This window comes from Muscardinus avellanarius (assembly GCF_963383645.1).
Source record: "Muscardinus avellanarius genome assembly, chromosome: 19".
Classification (NCBI taxonomy): domain Eukaryota; kingdom Metazoa; phylum Chordata; class Mammalia; order Rodentia; family Gliridae; genus Muscardinus; species Muscardinus avellanarius.
The window spans coordinates 42,285,533-42,301,263 of NC_137805.1; the positions used below are offsets into that span (position 1 = coordinate 42,285,533).

General features: G+C 43.9%; 1 protein-coding gene across 1 annotated transcript in view; it reads left to right on the top strand.

The window, feature by feature from the left end:
• The window catches only part of SAMHD1 (SAM and HD domain containing deoxynucleoside triphosphate triphosphohydrolase 1), a gene marked incomplete at both ends in the record, with an annotated part of 63,840 nt that overhangs the window by 43,116 nt on the left and 4,993 nt on the right, over positions 1-15,731 (top strand). Inside the window, 3 exons of the mRNA XM_080716518.1 lie at positions 2,159-2,295; positions 4,900-4,995; positions 13,748-13,852. Of these exons, the coding sequence (XP_080572644.1) occupies positions 2,159-2,295; positions 4,900-4,995; positions 13,748-13,852 (338 nt within the window). The remainder of the gene's footprint in view (positions 1-2,158; positions 2,296-4,899; positions 4,996-13,747; positions 13,853-15,731) is intronic.

Sequence of the window (15,731 nt, forward strand, 5' to 3'; positions counted from 1 at the left end):
TGGGTTCCTTCCCTAGTACTGCAAAAAAAATTTCCAGCCTTCTGAAAAGTATGATAAAAAGTATGATCCTCCTGTCTCAGCCATATATATATATATTTTTTAATTTTTATTTTTTTTAAACAGGGCCTCTTAAGTAGGCGAGACTGGCTTCGAGCCTGTGCAATCTTACTGTCTCCACCTCCTAAGCACAGGGATTACAAGTGTGCGCCACCACTCCCACTCCCGGCTACTTTTAATTAATTAATTTTTTATTTTTATTTTTATTTATTTTTTATTTTTTGGTGGTACTGAGGATGGAACACAGGGGCTTTTCTACCACCAGGCTATACTCCCAGACCTATTTTATACTTTATTTGGAAACAGGGTCTCACTAACTTGCTGAGAGCCTCACTAAGTAGCTGAGGCAGGCTTTGAACCTGTGTGATTCTCCTGTCTCAGCCTCCCAAGGGCTGGGATTACAAGCGTGCATCACCACACCTGGCTTACTTTATATTTTTTAATTTTAAATTTTTTTAATTAAAAAAAATTTCTTTTGGTTTGTGTGGATCTGGGGATGGAACCCAGGGGCATTCGACCTCCAAGCTATACCCCCTGCCCTATTTTTTATTCTTTATTTTGAAACAGGGACTCATTGAGTTGCAAGGGCCTTAGTAAGTAGCTGAGGCTGTCCGCAAACCACAATCCTCCAGTTTCAGCCTCCCAAATGCTGGGATTTCAAGCGTGCGCCACCATGCCTGCTTACTTTTTATATTTGAAACAGGATCTCACTAAGTTACTGAGACTGGCCTCAAACCTGCAGTTCTCCAGCCTCCCAAGTACTGAAATGAACCTGGCTTTCACTGCCCCCACCCTTTTTTAATAGTACTGGGAGTTGAACTAAGTGGCATTCAACCTCTGAGATACTACCCCCAGCTCTCTTATCTTTTAATTTTGATTTTTTTTTTTTTTTTTTTTTTTTTTTTTGGTGGTACTGGGATTCCTGGAAGCCCTACTACCTCCGGGCTACACACCCAGACCTATTTTACATTTTTTATTTGGAAATAGGGTCTTTAAAGCCAGAGCAGCTGGCTTTGAACCTGCGCCATCCTCCTGTCTCAGCCTCCCAAGCGCGGTGATTACAAGCGTGCACCACCACGCCTGGCTTATTTTTTATTTTTGAAACAGGGTCTCACTAAGTTCCTGAGGGCCTCACTAAATTGCTAAGACCTGCCTCAAATTTGCAATCCTCCTGTTTCAGCCTACCAAATACTGAGATTATAGGCATAATATGGAAACAGGGTCTCACTAAGTTGCATAGTACCTCACTGATTAGCTGAGGCCATCCACAAATTGCGATCCTCCTGTCTCAGCCTCCCAAATGCTGGGATTACAAGCATGTGTCACCACGCCCAGCTAGTGTGTATGTTTTTAATTATTTTATTTTATTTTATTTTATTTTTTGTGGTCCTGGGGATGGAACCCAGGGGCCTCTACCTCTGGACTACACCTCCAACCTATTTTATTTATTTATTTATTTATTTATTTATTTATTATTTTTTGGTGGTACTGGGGGTGGAACCCAGAGGCTTTCTACCTCTGGACTATACTCCCAGACCTATTTTATATTTTATTTGGAAATAGGGTCTCACTAAGTTGCTGAGAGCCTCACTAAGTAGCTGAGGCTGGCTTCGAACCTGTGCGATCCTTCTTTCTCAGCCTCGCAAGCGCCAGGATTACAAGCTTGCGCCACCACGCCCGGCTTTATGTTTTATATTTTAACAGGGTCTAAGTTGCCAAGAGCCTCACTAAGTAGCTGAGACTGGCTTCAAAGCTGTGCGATCTCCTCCTGTCTCAGCCTCCCAAGCGTTGGGATTTTAAGTGTGTGCCACCACGCCCAGCTTAGTATATATGTTTTTAAATCTTGTATTTTCTTTTTCTCTCTTTTTCATTTTGCGGTACTGGGGATGGAACCCAGGGGCATTCTACCTTCGAGCTGTATCCCCAGCCCTATTTTTTAGTCTTTATTTTGAAACAGGGTCTCACTGAGTTGCGAAGAGTCTCACTAAGTAGCTGAGGCTGTGCACGAACTTCGATCTTCCTGTCTCAGTCTCAGAATGCTAGCCACCACACCTGGCTTGTATTTTCATTTTAATCTGATTGCAGTTTCATTAATTGGCAGACAACGTTTTTCTGGAGATTTTATACTCTACCGATCCCAAGTTGGATGCAGCACGAGAGATTTTAAAAAAGATCGAATACCGGAATCTCTACAAATATGTGGGTGAGACCCAGCCATTGAAGACAAGAATTGAAAAGGTAAGTTGAGTTACCAAGCATCTTCCCATTAGTGAGCTTTTTTTATTTTTGTGATACTGGAGATGGAATTTAGTAATTTAGTAAGAGCCTGTTTCAAAAAATAGGGGGGATGGCGTGTATAGGTATAGCTCCAAGGTATAACGCCTCTATGTTCAATCACCAGAACCAAAAAAGATGGAACACTTTGAAAAAACCCAAATAAATCATGTAGTATAAGCCAGGTGTGGTAGTGCACACCTGTAATCCCAGCATTTGGGAGGCTGAGACAGGAGGATTTGGGTTCGCGGACATCCTCAGCTACTTAGGGCCTTTGCAACTCAGTGAGACCCTGTTTCAAAATAAAAAATAGGGAAGCCGGGTGTGGTGGCGCACGCTTGTAATCCCAGCGCTTGGGAGGCTGAGACAGGAGGATTACACAGGTTCAAAGGCAGCCTCAGCTACTTAGTAAGGCTCTCAGTAACTTAGTGAGACTTTGTTTCCAAATAAAATATAAAATAGGTCTGGGATTAGAGCCCGGAACTAGAAAAGCCCCTGGGTTCCACCCCTACTGCCACAAAAAAATAATAAAAATAAAAGCCCAGATGCTCTTCTAGTTTGAAAACTGATCCAGATGCCCTGCAAGGGACAACCTGAACTCAGCTGTGTAGGACCTGAGACCTAAGCCTGGCTTCTAATCCACAAAGCTTTAAAAAAAAAAAAAAAATAGGGCAGGGTGGGTAGCTGAGCGTGGTGGCACATGTATGCTTGGAATCACAGCATTTAGGAGGCTGAGACAGGAGAATCCAGGTTCAAGGACAGCCTCAGCTAATTAGGCCCTTTGCAGCTTAGTGAGATTGTTTCAAAATAAAGAATAAGCCGGGCGTGGTGGCGCACGCTTGTAATCCCTGCGCTTGGGAGGCGGAAACAGGAGGATCGCGCAGGTTCGAAGCCAGCCGTGCGCGCTGGCTTAGGAGACCCTGTTTCCAAATAAAAATGTAAAAATAGGTGTGGGAGTCTAGCCTGGAGGTAGAAGGGCTTCCAGGAACCCCAGTACCACGAAGGGAGGGAGGGAGGGAGGGAGGGAGGAAGGAAGGAAGGAAGGAAGGAAGGAAGGAAACAAACAAACAAACAAACAAACAAACAGGGCTGGGGATGCAGCTTGCAGGTAGAATGCCCCTGGGTTCCATCCCAGTACCGCAAAAGAGAAAAAAAAAAAAGGAAAGAAAAATAGGGCTGGGGTGTAGCCCCTGGTTTCAATCTCCACCACAACAAAAACATTAGTTATATCATGAATGCATAAATTACATGTAGATAATACTACTTTATTATTAACTTCCATAAAACACACAATAACTATAAAAAGTTAAAATTCATCAAAATGCACACACACAAGCGCTTACAAACCGTGCATGGTGCCATTGCACCTGAGAGAAATAGAAACAAATGTAAAGATGCAGTTTTAATCGTTCCTAGTCCAGGAATGGCAGCACATACTAAGATCCCAGCATTGGGAGGCTGAGACAGGGGGCTCTTAGGTTTGAGAACAGCCTCAGCAGCATAGCCCTTTTTTGTTTTGTTTTGAAACAGGTCTCTAGGTTGCTGAGCGTCTCCCCACATTGCTGAGCCTGTACTTCCTTCCTTCCCAGCACACATCTCCCAGCTGGCAGGTGCCTGTATGGTTTAGTTCAAATATTTATTTCCATTTCTGGCTTGTCGAAAGTTTTTCTCTATTTCTTAAGTCAACTATAACCACACCCTACCTCATAGTAGGTATTAACTTTTTTTTTTTTTTGAGATTTAAAGAAGTTTATTAGAAAGATAGAAATACAGAGGATAGGTACAGCTCCATTACCAGACTGGCATGGAGGGGTGACTCGAATGAATACACCCGGTATCAACTATTTAAATAGTTATAAATTTTATTTCCTCTTATCTCACTAGTTAATATAACTTTTTTCAAAAAATTTTGTTATGAAAATTGTTGTATTTGTTTAAAGTATGACATAGATAGAAGCTGTACTTGTTAGGGATGCCTCTAACCATTCTTCTTAGTGAAGTGCTAGGTTTTTTGGGGGTGGTTGATTTTTTGGGGTTTTTTTTGTGTGTGTGTGTGGTACTAGGTATGGAACCCAAGGGCCTCCTTCTACCTCCGGGCTACACCCCAGGCCTGTTTTTTAATATTTTATTTGGAAACAGGGTCTCACTAATTTGTGGAGGTCCTCACTCAGCTGCTGAGGCTGGCTTCGAACTTGTGATCCTCCTGTCTCAGCCTCCCAAGTACTAGGACTACAAGTGTGTGCCACCATGCCCAGCTAAACGCTGTTTTTCATTGTTGTTTTGCTTTTCTTTGCGGTACTGGTGATTCAACCTAGAGTCTCTCTACCACTGAGCTGCAATCCTAACCCTTTTCTTTTTTTTTCTTATTTTGAGACCGGGTGTTGCGGAGGTACCCAGGCTGTCCTTGAACTTGCAGTCCTCCTCTTTCAGCTTTTCCAGTAGCTAGAATTACAGGGGCGCCCCACCATGCCTCATGGACGTGCCATTTTTAGAGAGGGAACATGTTTGTGCACAAATAATGAATGATGAAAACTGAAGTTCTCACATGGAGACTCCCGTCTTTTTTAGGAAAACTATGAACACCTTCCGAAAGAGATCGTCAGTACTAAACCTGAGGGGATCTCTTTGAAAGCACAGCTGAAGGCTGAAGATTTCATAGTGGATGTAAGTAGTTAGCCAAAGAACAAAATGAAGACATTTTATAAGAAAACCCTCATTATTATAAAAATACTACATGTTCAGTATATAAACTTGGAAAAAGACCTTAAGATAGAAGGAAGGAAAACAAGCTGGGCGTGCTGACCCACGCTTGGAATCCCAGCATTTGGGAGCCTGAGGCCGGAGGATCGCAGTTCATGGAAAGCCTCCGCCACTTAATGAGGCTCTTTGCAACCCAGTGAGACCCTGTTTTGTTTCAAAATAAGGAATAAAAATTTATGCTGGGAGCTGGGCATGTTGGCACACGCTTGTAATTCCAGCATTCAGGAGGCTGAGACCGGAGGATTGCAGTTCACGGACAGCCTCAGCTACTTAGTGAGGCCCTTTGGAACTCAGTGAGACACTGCTTCAAAATAAAGAAAAAATAGGGCTGGGAGTGTAGCTCAGAGGTAGAATGCCTGTGAGTTCCATCCCCAGTACCACAAAAAAAAAAAAAAAAAAAAAAAAAAAAAGAAGAAGGAAGGAAGGAAAATAATCAGCAGGGGTTTTACAGAGAGCCAACATTAGTAAACATTGATTTATTTACCTTCTTAGGTACTAGGGATTGAACCCAGGGGCTTTCTACCTCTGAGCTACCTCAGCCCTTTTTAATTTGAAATAGTGCCTTACTAAATTGATGAATCTGGCCTTGAACCTTCAATCCTCTTGTCTTCCAAGTACTGAGATTACAATCTTGTGCCACCACATCCACCTATGAACCCGTTTTAATTGTTCTTTGTGATGTTTTGCCAGCATTTTTAATCAGACTATGGTAATATAATTAATAAGACATTGTATATATTGATTTGAAAATTTTTTTACTGGGGCTAGAAACCCAGTACTTGAGAGAGGCTGAGACAGGAGAAACATGGGTTCAAAGCCAGCCTCAGCAACTAGTGAGACCCTGTTTCAAAATAAAAAATCAGGCTGGGCGTGGTGGCGCGCACTTGTAATCCCAGCATTCGGGAGGCTGAAACTGGAGGATCGCGATTTGTGGACAGCCTCGGCTAGTTTAGTGAGGCCCTTTGCAACTCAATGAGACCCGGTTTCAAAATAAAGAATAAAGCCGGGCGTAGTGGCGCACGCTTGTAATCCCCGCGCTTGGGAGGCAGAGACAGGAGGATTGCGCTGGTTCAGAGCCAGCCTTGCTGGCTCAAGAGACCCTGTTTCCACATAAAAAAGTTAAAAAATAGGTCTGGGAGTGTAGCCCATGGCAGTGTATCCCGGAGGTAGAAGGGCTTCCAGGAACCCCAGTACCACCAAAAAAAAAAAAAAGAATAAAAAATAGGGCTGGGGGTATAGCTTGCCGGTTGAATGTCTCTGGGTTCCATCCCCAGACCCGCAAAAAATAAATAAATAAATAAGTAAATAAATAAATAAATAAAATAAAAATTAAAAATCAGGCTGGTAGCCGGGCATTGGTGGAGCACGCTTATAATCCCAGTATTTGGGAGGCTGAGACAGGAGGATCATGGGTTCAAAGCCAGTCCACGCAACTTAGCAAGGCTCTTGGCATTCTTGTGAGACCCAGTTTCCAAATAAGAAATTTAAAAAATGGTCTGAGGGTGTAACTTGAAGGTAGAATGCCTTCGGGTTCAACCCTTGCACCAAAAAAAAAAAAGAAGAAAGAAAGAAAAATCAGGCTGGTATGCTGGTGGTGTAGCTTAGGGGTAAAATTGCCCTTGTTTAGTCCCTCGAAACACACACACACACACACACACACAAGATATATATATAATTATAAAAATGTTTGGTCATAGAAGTAAAACATGCCAATTAGTTTTTTTTAATTCCCAACATATATACACAAAGAAAAATTTTAAGATTGTTTATTCTTATTTTCATAGAGGCTGCAGTGTCTTCTTATATCCTGACTAGTAGGCCAAATAGCTTTCTTGTCGGTTTCTTCTATCTACCGTAGGAAATCCTTTTCCGAGTCTGCCCCTCTGAAATTTCAGAACAGTGTTCCCTTGTATTCGCCTCCATAAGCCTCTCCTTTGTTTCTTTGCTGTGGCAGATCCTTGAGTGAAGGCTTCTCTTTCCATATCGTTCTTTGGCAAAGGGCACAGTGGGTGCTGGGCCTGTGGGCCGCGCCGTCTGCACTTGGCCGCTGCTGAAGGGCCTCAGATCTTCCGATCAGGCTGCGTTTCCTGTGTCACCAGGGGACGTGCCGCTGGAATACAGGGATCTCTTGTTTTGACTTCCTGAGACTGAAAGACTCCCCCAGAACGTTTTCCCTGGGCTCCTCCATGTCGCCCTCGCTGCTCTACTGAGGGACCGCCTGTCCTCAGAGCAGTGCTTAGTCCTCCTCAGTCCCTCAACCTCCCATCTGGTTTTTCTCTCTAGGGCAATTCTCATAGATACAGGATCAGAGGTCTTGAAGAGGCTACATGTAGAAGACATACACATGGCTAGTAGACATGCAGAGAAGTTTAACCTTACCAAAAGCAAATGAAGGCAAGTTGATGCAGCAATGGACTTTTGTTTTCCTTTTATACCCGATTTGTAAGGACAAAAAGTTATATAAAACCAGGCAGGAGCCAGGTGTGGTGGCTCACACTTGTAATCCCAGCATTCGGGAGGCTGAGACAAGAGGATCACAGTTTGAGGACAGCCTCAGCTACTTAGGCTCTTTGAAATTCAGTGAGACCCTGTTTCAAAATAAAGAATAAAAATTTGGGCTGGGGCTATAGCTGAGAGGTAGAATGCCCCTGGGTTCCATCCCCAGTACTGGAGGGAAAAAAAAAAAAAAGCTAGCTAGGCATGGTGGTGCACACTTGTAATCCCTGTACTTGGCTGTATTTGGGAACCTGAGACGAGGATTGCAGGTTCAGGTTCACGGCCAGCCACAGCTACTTTGTGAGCTCTCCACAATTTAGTGAGACCTTGTTTCAAAATAATGAATAGGAGCCGGGCATGGTAGTGCACGTTTGTAATCCCCACGCTTGGGAGAGGGAGACAGGAGGATCACGCAGGTTCAAAGCCAGCCTTGCTGAGTTAAGAGACCCAGTTTCCAAATAAAAATATAAAAAAATAGGTCTGGGAATGTAGCCCAGAGGTAGAAGGGTTTCCAGGAACCCCAGTACCACCAAAAAAAAAGAATAGGAAATAGGGCTGGGGATGTAGGTTGGAGGTAGAATGTTCCTGGGTCCAATCCCTGATCACATACACACACACACACACACACACACACACACACACACACACACGCAATGATAAAAATTAATTATTTGCTGGGCATGATGGCACACACCTGTAATTCCAGTACTTAGAAGACTAAGACAGGAGGATCACAGGTTCACAGCCAGCCTCAGCAGCTTGGCAAGGCCTTCTGCAATTTAGTGAGACTCTGTTTCAAAATAAAAAATAAGACTGGGGGTGTAGCTCAGAGGTAGAATGCCCCCTGGGTTCCATCTTCATACACACACACACACACACACACACACACACACACACACACACACCACTGTGTTAATAAAAGTGAAGAGAAAAATAAAAAGAAAAGCTGAGTTTGGTGGCGCATGCTTGTAATCCCAGCATTTGAGAGGCAGGAGATAGACAGCCTCAGCTACTTAGTAGGGTCCTTCGCAACTCAGTGAGACTCTGTTTCAAACATAAAAAGGACTAAAAAATAGAGCTGGGGGTGTAGCTTGGAGGTGCAATGCCCCTGATATTCCTAGTACTGCAAAAAATAAAATAATTTAAAAATAATAGGTCTGGGGGGGGGGTGTAGCTCAGAGATAGAATGTCCCTGGTTCCATCCCCAGTATTGCCAAAAAAATTAAATAAATTTTTAAAATAAAATAAAATCACTTGTTTACGCTGGATATGATGGCACATGCTTGTAATCCCATTACTTGGAAGGCTGAGACTGGAGGATCGCTCAGGTCCGTAGCCACCCTTAGCTACTTAGTGAGGCTCTCAGTGGCTTAGTGAGACCTTGTTTCCAGATAAAATATAAAATAGGTCTGGGAGTGTAGCTCAGAGATAGAAAGCCCCTGGGTTCCATCCCCAGTACCACACACACACAAAAAAAATCACTTGTTTACTTGGGTGTGGTGGTGCACACTTATAATACTAGTACTTGGGAGCTGACACAGGAGGATCAGAGGTTTGCAGCCACCCTCGGCTACTTAGGCCCTCTGCAACTTAGTGAAAGCTGTTTCAAAATAAAGAATAAAAAAATAGCACTGGGCCAGGCATGGTGGCGCACGCTTGTAATCCCTGCGCTTGGGAGGCGGAGACAGGAGGATTTCACAGGTTCATAGCCAGGCTCGCTGCCTTAAGAGACCCTGTTTCCAAATAAAAATATAAAAAATCGGTGTTTGGGAGTGTAGCCCAGACATAGGTTTTCCAGGAACCCCGGTACCACCAAAAACAAAACAAAACCAAAAAGTAGCACTGGGAACTGGGCGTGGTAGAGCACACTTGTCATTCCAACATTCAGAAGGCAGATACCAGAGGATCGTGGTTTACCACCGAAAAAAAAAAAATAGGGCTGTGAGTGTAGCTCAGAGGTAGAATGCCCCTGGCTTCCATCCTCAGTACCACAAAAAAAAAAAAAAGAAAAAAAAAAAAATAGGGCTGGGGGTGTAGCTCAGAGGTAGAATGCCCCTGGGTTCAATCCCCAGTACTGCCTCCCCCCAAAAAAAGTCACTTGTTTAAACATTTTGTTTTCTATCCATAAACCCCCTTCCTCTTCACTGGGGCCTCTGTCATCTTACCTTCTGCAAGTTTGTGTGTGTGTGTGTGTTGATGTATGTATGTATGTATGTATGTATGTATGTATGTATGTATATGTACACACACACACACACTGGGGATTAAACCCAGGGCCACTCTACTTCTGAACCAAATCCCTAGCCCTATTTTATTTTTATTTTTGAAGCAGGTTGGTGAGACTCACTTCTTGCTGAGGCTCTTCTCAACCTGTGATCCTTCTGTCTCAGCTTCCTGGGAGTGCAGATGCTCTATTTTTATTTCCTTTCCAACCTTACTTAGATTCTATGATCCATTAATGTGGTTATTTTGGGAGTCACCCTCAACTCCCTTACTCTTCTGTGCTTCTACCTAACAAAAGGCCAAGTGACCTAGCCTGTAAGTTCATGGTCACTGGCCTCAGCTGAACCCTCAGCTTTCTGGCAGGCTTAGTGAGTTATCCCAGGTTCCAAAACGACTGTTTCAAACTCTTCTCGCTCCTCTCAGACTCTCAACCTGTCCCCTCACCCCAACTGTATTCAACCTGGGTGGACAACCCAGCCCTGGCCCTTCTTTCAGAGATAAAGTACGTACAGACCATCGCCAACTAGGTGAGCTTGCACCATCCGCAGGCATGTTATTCAGCTTCCTGTTATAGTGGCTCAGATAGTGGGGGTCAATGTCTTCCTTTTTTTTTTTTTTTTTTTTTTTTTTTTTTGGTGGTACTAGGGTTCTTGGAAACCCTTCTACCTCCAGGCTACGCTCCCAGACCTATTTTTTATATATATACTTTTTTATTTGGAAACAGGGTTTCTTAAGCCAGCGCTGCTGGCTTCGAAGCTGTGCGATCCTCCTGTCTCCACCTCCCAAGCGCGGGGATTATAAGCGTGTGCCACCTCCCCTGGCTAGACTGTTTTATTTTGAAACAAGGTCTTGCTGGGTTGCTGAGAGTTTCAAAGCATTGCTGAGGCTGACCTCCTGTCTCAGCTTCCCAAGTACTGAGATTATAGGAGTGTGCCACCACTCCTGACACGTCCTCCTCCTCATTAATGATTTAGTTTAGTTTTTGTTGTTGTTTTGTGGTACTGGGGATGGAACCCAGGGTCTTTCTGCCACTGACCTACACCCCCAGTCCTATTTTTATTCTTTATTTTGAAAGAGGGTCTTACTAAGTTGCAGAGAGCTCCACTAAGTAGCTGATGTTGTCCATGAACCATGATCTCTGCTTCCCAAATGCTGGGATTACAAGCATGTTCCACCATACCCAGCTTTTATTCTTTATTTTTGACACAGGGGCCAAGCTTGGTGGCACACACTCGTAATCCCAGCATTCTGGAGGCTGAGACTGGAGGATCGCGGTTCGCAGACAGCCTCAGCTACTTAGTGGGGCTCTCTGCAACTTAGTGAGACCCTCTTTCAAAATAAAGAATAAAAAATAGGGCAGGGGGTATAGCTCAGAGGTCAAATGCCTCTGAGTTCCATCTCCAGACCCGCAAAAAAAAAAAAAAAAAAAAGAAACAGGGTCTCAGTTCCAAAGGGCCTCATTAAAGCTGAGACAGGAGGATCTCAAGCTCAGGATCAGCCTCAGCAATTTATTTATACTCTCAGCAACTTAGCAAGACCTTATATCAAAAAAACTAGAAGCCAGATATAGCAGTGCATGCTTATAATCTCAGTACTTGGGAGGTTAAGACAAGAGGATCAGAGGTTCATGGTCAGCCTCAGCAATTTGTGAGGCCCTCAGCAACTTAGTGAGACTATGTTTCAAAATAAATAAGGAATTGGGAGGCTGAGACAGGAGAATCTGGGTTTGGGTCAGCCTCAACTACTTAGTGAGGCCCTCTGCAACTTAGACTCTGTTTCAAAATAAAGAATTAAAAATAGGGCTGGGGCCAGGCGTGGTGGCGCAGTTTATAATCCCAGCATTCAGGGGGCGGAGACTGGAGGATCACTGTTCGCCAACAGCCTTAGCTACTTAGTGAAGCCTTTTTAGCTCAGTGAGACTGTGTTTCAAAAATAGACTAAAAAATAGGGCTGGGGGTATAGCTTGGAGGTAGAATCCCCCTGGGTTCCATCCCCAGTACTGCAAAAAAAAAAAAAAAAAAAGAAAGAAAAGGTGGGGCTGGGGGTATAGCCCGGAGATAGAATGCCCCCCGAGTTCAATCTTTAGTCGCACACACACACACATATAAGCCAGGTCTAGTATCGCACGCCTGCGATCCTAGTACTTGCAAGGCTGAGACAGGATTTCAGGTTCGAGAACAGCCTCAGCAATCTAACAAGACTTTGTTTCAAATAAAAAGTAAAAGCGGAGCATGATGGCACATGCTTGTAATCCCAGCATTTGGGAGGCTGAGACAGGAGGATCATGGTTCGAGGACAGCCTCAGCTACTTAGTAAGGCCCTTTGCAACTCAGTGAGACCCTATTTCAAAATAAAAAATAGGGCTAAGGGTATACCATCCCCAGTACCTTAAAAATAATGTAAATAAGCAAACAAACAGAAAGTTAAAAAGGCTGGAGGTGGGTATATCTCATGTACAATGCCCTAGGTTCAATCCCTAGTGCCACAGCACATACGCACAAGCAATGATTAATAAGTAAATAAATAATTAGGTAAATGTTAGAGATAAGTAAAAGAATAAATAACACCCCTAGATTTAGTCCCTAGTACCACAAAAGATAGTTACATAACTACACAATCGGAGCCTAGGAAGCACACACGGCTCATCCTCTGCACCGGGCGAGGCTGAGGCTACTCTGTACTCCCTGCTCTTGTTGAACCTTACACTGTCCTTACACTCTTCTCCCTCCTTTGGGCTTTCCCATCAACAAAGTCTCTATCTTTTTCTTTTCTTTTTGGCACTAGGGATTGAACCCAGGGGGGTTCTACCATTGAACTATATCCCTAGTCCTTTTTAATTTTAAGATAGGGTCTTGCAAGTTGCCCAGGCTGACCTCAGACTTGCAATCCTCCTGCCTCAGCCTCCCAAGTACTAAGGTTACAGGCTTTTGTCACTACACCCAGCTACACAGTTTTGAATATTAAGAAAAGTGTAAGCTGAGTATGGTGCCAGTAATCCCAGTACTAAGACAGGAGGATCAAAAATTTGAGGCCAGCCCTAGCAACTTATTGAGTCCATTTCAAAATAAAAAAATAAAAAGGGTCTGGGGTGTAGCTCAGAAGTAGAGCATCCATGGGTTCAGTCCCCCGTACCGGGGGAAAGGGAGGGAGGGACTCAAAGCACCCTTTGCTTTTCCTTGATAGCTCTTACAACAGGGGTGTGTGTGTGTGTGTGTGTATGTGTGTGTGTTATTGGGGGTTGTACCTCTGAGCCATATCCTCAGCCCTATTTTATTTTTTATTTTATAACAGGATCTCACTAAGTTGATGAAAACCTCACTACTTGCAGAGGCTGTCCTTGAATTTGCAGTGGTCCTGTACCAACTTCCCAAGTTCTGGGGTAGCAGCTGGCTGGAGTTCCTTTTTAATAGTTTGCTCAGACTCACTCCAGGCCATGTGGTCTGTAAGCTGGGAATGTATTAAGAGTGTTGCATCTCTAGTGTCTGCCAGTTTCCATAACAGTACGTATGACTTTACACTCTACTGAGGTTGAACACAGGCACACTGCTCCCTTGCCCCAGATTTTTTTTTTTTTTTTTTTTGTGGTACTGGAGGTGGAACCCAGAGGCTTTCTACCTCTGGGCTATACTCCCAGACCTATTTTATGTTTTATTTAGAAACAGGGTCTCACTAAGTTGCTGAGAGCCTCACTAAGTAGCTGAGGCTGGCTTCGAACCCGTGTGATCCTCCTGTCTCAGCCTCCCAAGCGCGGGGATTACAAGTGTGCGCCACCACGCCCGGCACTGCCCCAGATTTTGGAGAGTTCTTTAGTCTACCACATGGCAACTTGCCCGTGTTCTTACTCTGAGCCCCTAGAAGATGCTCATCATTTCTTGCAATATCCCTGAATTCAGTTCTCTGGTTAGCATGTGGTTACTTATTTATTGCTTTAATTAAGGTTATCAACCTGGATTATGGAATGAAAGACAAGAACCCGATTGATCATGTTCACTTCTATTGCAAGACCGACCTCCACAAAGTGGTCAAGATCACCAAGAGTCAGGTAATTGCCCAGGTTAAGGACATATACCACAGTTGTGTGCATGTGTCAGTAAAAACATATTTGTGTGTGTGTGTGTGTGTGTGTGTGTGTGTGTGTGTGTGTGTGTGTGTGTGTAGTATTGGGTGTTAAAACCTAGAATATTCTACCTCTGAGCTACACCCTCAGCTCTGTTATATTTTTTTGAAACAGGCCTCACTAGGTTACTGAGGGCCTCGCTAAAATGCTGAGGCTGGCCTCAAACTTGTGATAATCCTGTCTCAGCTTCCCAAGTTCCTGGACTATAGGCATGTGCCACCACACTGAGCTTATTTTTTATTTATTTATTTTGCATGTGTGTATATGTGTGTGGTATTGGGGATTTGAACCCAGGAGCATTCTACCTACAAGCTACACCCCTAATTCTATATTTTTTTCTTTTTTTTTTTTTTTTTTTTTGGTGGTACTGGGGATGGAACCCTTCTACCTCCAGGCTACATTCCTAGGCCTATTTTCATATTTTTTTTATTTGGAGACAGGGTCTCACTAAAATAGGTCTAGGATATAGCCTGGAGGTAGAAAAGCCCCTGGGTTTCACCTCTAGTACCACAAAAAAAAAAAAAAAAAAAAAGATTGTCTACTCTACAGATATACTTTATCTTTTTATTTTATCTTAATTAATTAATTTCAGAACTGGGGATGGAACCCAGAGTCAGTCTCCCTCTGAGCCTGCAGGATCCTCCTGTCTCCACCTCCCTAGCACAGGGATTACAAGCGTGCACCACCGCGCCCAGCTTTTTTTTCTTCTTTATTTTGAAACAGGTTCTCACTAAATTTCAAGGGTCTCACTAAGTACCTAAGGCTGGCCTCGAACCTTTGATCTTCCTGTCTCAGCCTCCCGAGACCAGGGATTACAAGGGTGTGCCACGATGCCTGGCTCCTGTTTGGTTTTTTATTTTGAAATAGGGTCTAAGTTCTGAGAGGCTCACTAAGTCACTGAAGCTGGCCTTGAACCCGCCAGGCATTGCTCTACCCCTGGCCTATATCCCCAGCCCTTTTTTATTTTAGCAGCACTAGGGATGGAACCCAGAGGCATTATACCTCTGAGCTACACCCCCAACCCTATTTTTTAGTCTTTTTATTTTTGAATCAGGGTCCCACTGAGTTGTGAAGGGCCTCGCTAAGTAGCTGCGGCTGTCTACGAACTGCAGTACTTAGGTCTCCACCTCCCTAATGCTGGGATTACAAGCGTGTGCCACCATGCCTGGCCTAGCCATTATTTTTTTATATTATGTTGACATAGGATCTCACTAAATTGCCCGGGTTAGCCTGGAACTTGTGATCCTCCTGCCTCAGTCTCCCCAGTAGCTGGGATTTACAGGCATGCATGTCTATGCCCTCCTTGATTTTTTTTTTTTTTTTTTTTTGGTTATAATTAGGATAAAATAGAAAAGCAATATGGTATTCTCTCTATATCTATCTATTTCTCTCTCTCTCTCTCTCTCTCTCTCTCCCTCTTTTTTTTTTTTTTTTTTTTTGTCCTGGGGATTGAACCCAGAGGCATTTTACTTTCAAGCTATACCCCCAGCCCAATTTTATTTCTTATTTGGAAATAGGGTCTCACTAGTTTGCTGAGAGCCTAAGTTTCCGAGGCTGGCTGTGAACCCGTGATCCTCCTGTCTCAGCCTCCCAAGCACTGGGATTACAAGCGTGCGCCACCACGCCGGGCTATTTACTTATTCTTAGTGGGGCGTGGTGGCGCACGCTTGTAATCCCCGCGCTTGGGAAGCAGAGACAGGAGGATCGCGCGGGTTCGAAGCCAGCCGCACGCGCTGGCTTAGGAGACCCTGTTTCCAAATAAAAATGTAAAAGTAGGCCTGGGAGTGTAGCCCGGAGGTAGAAG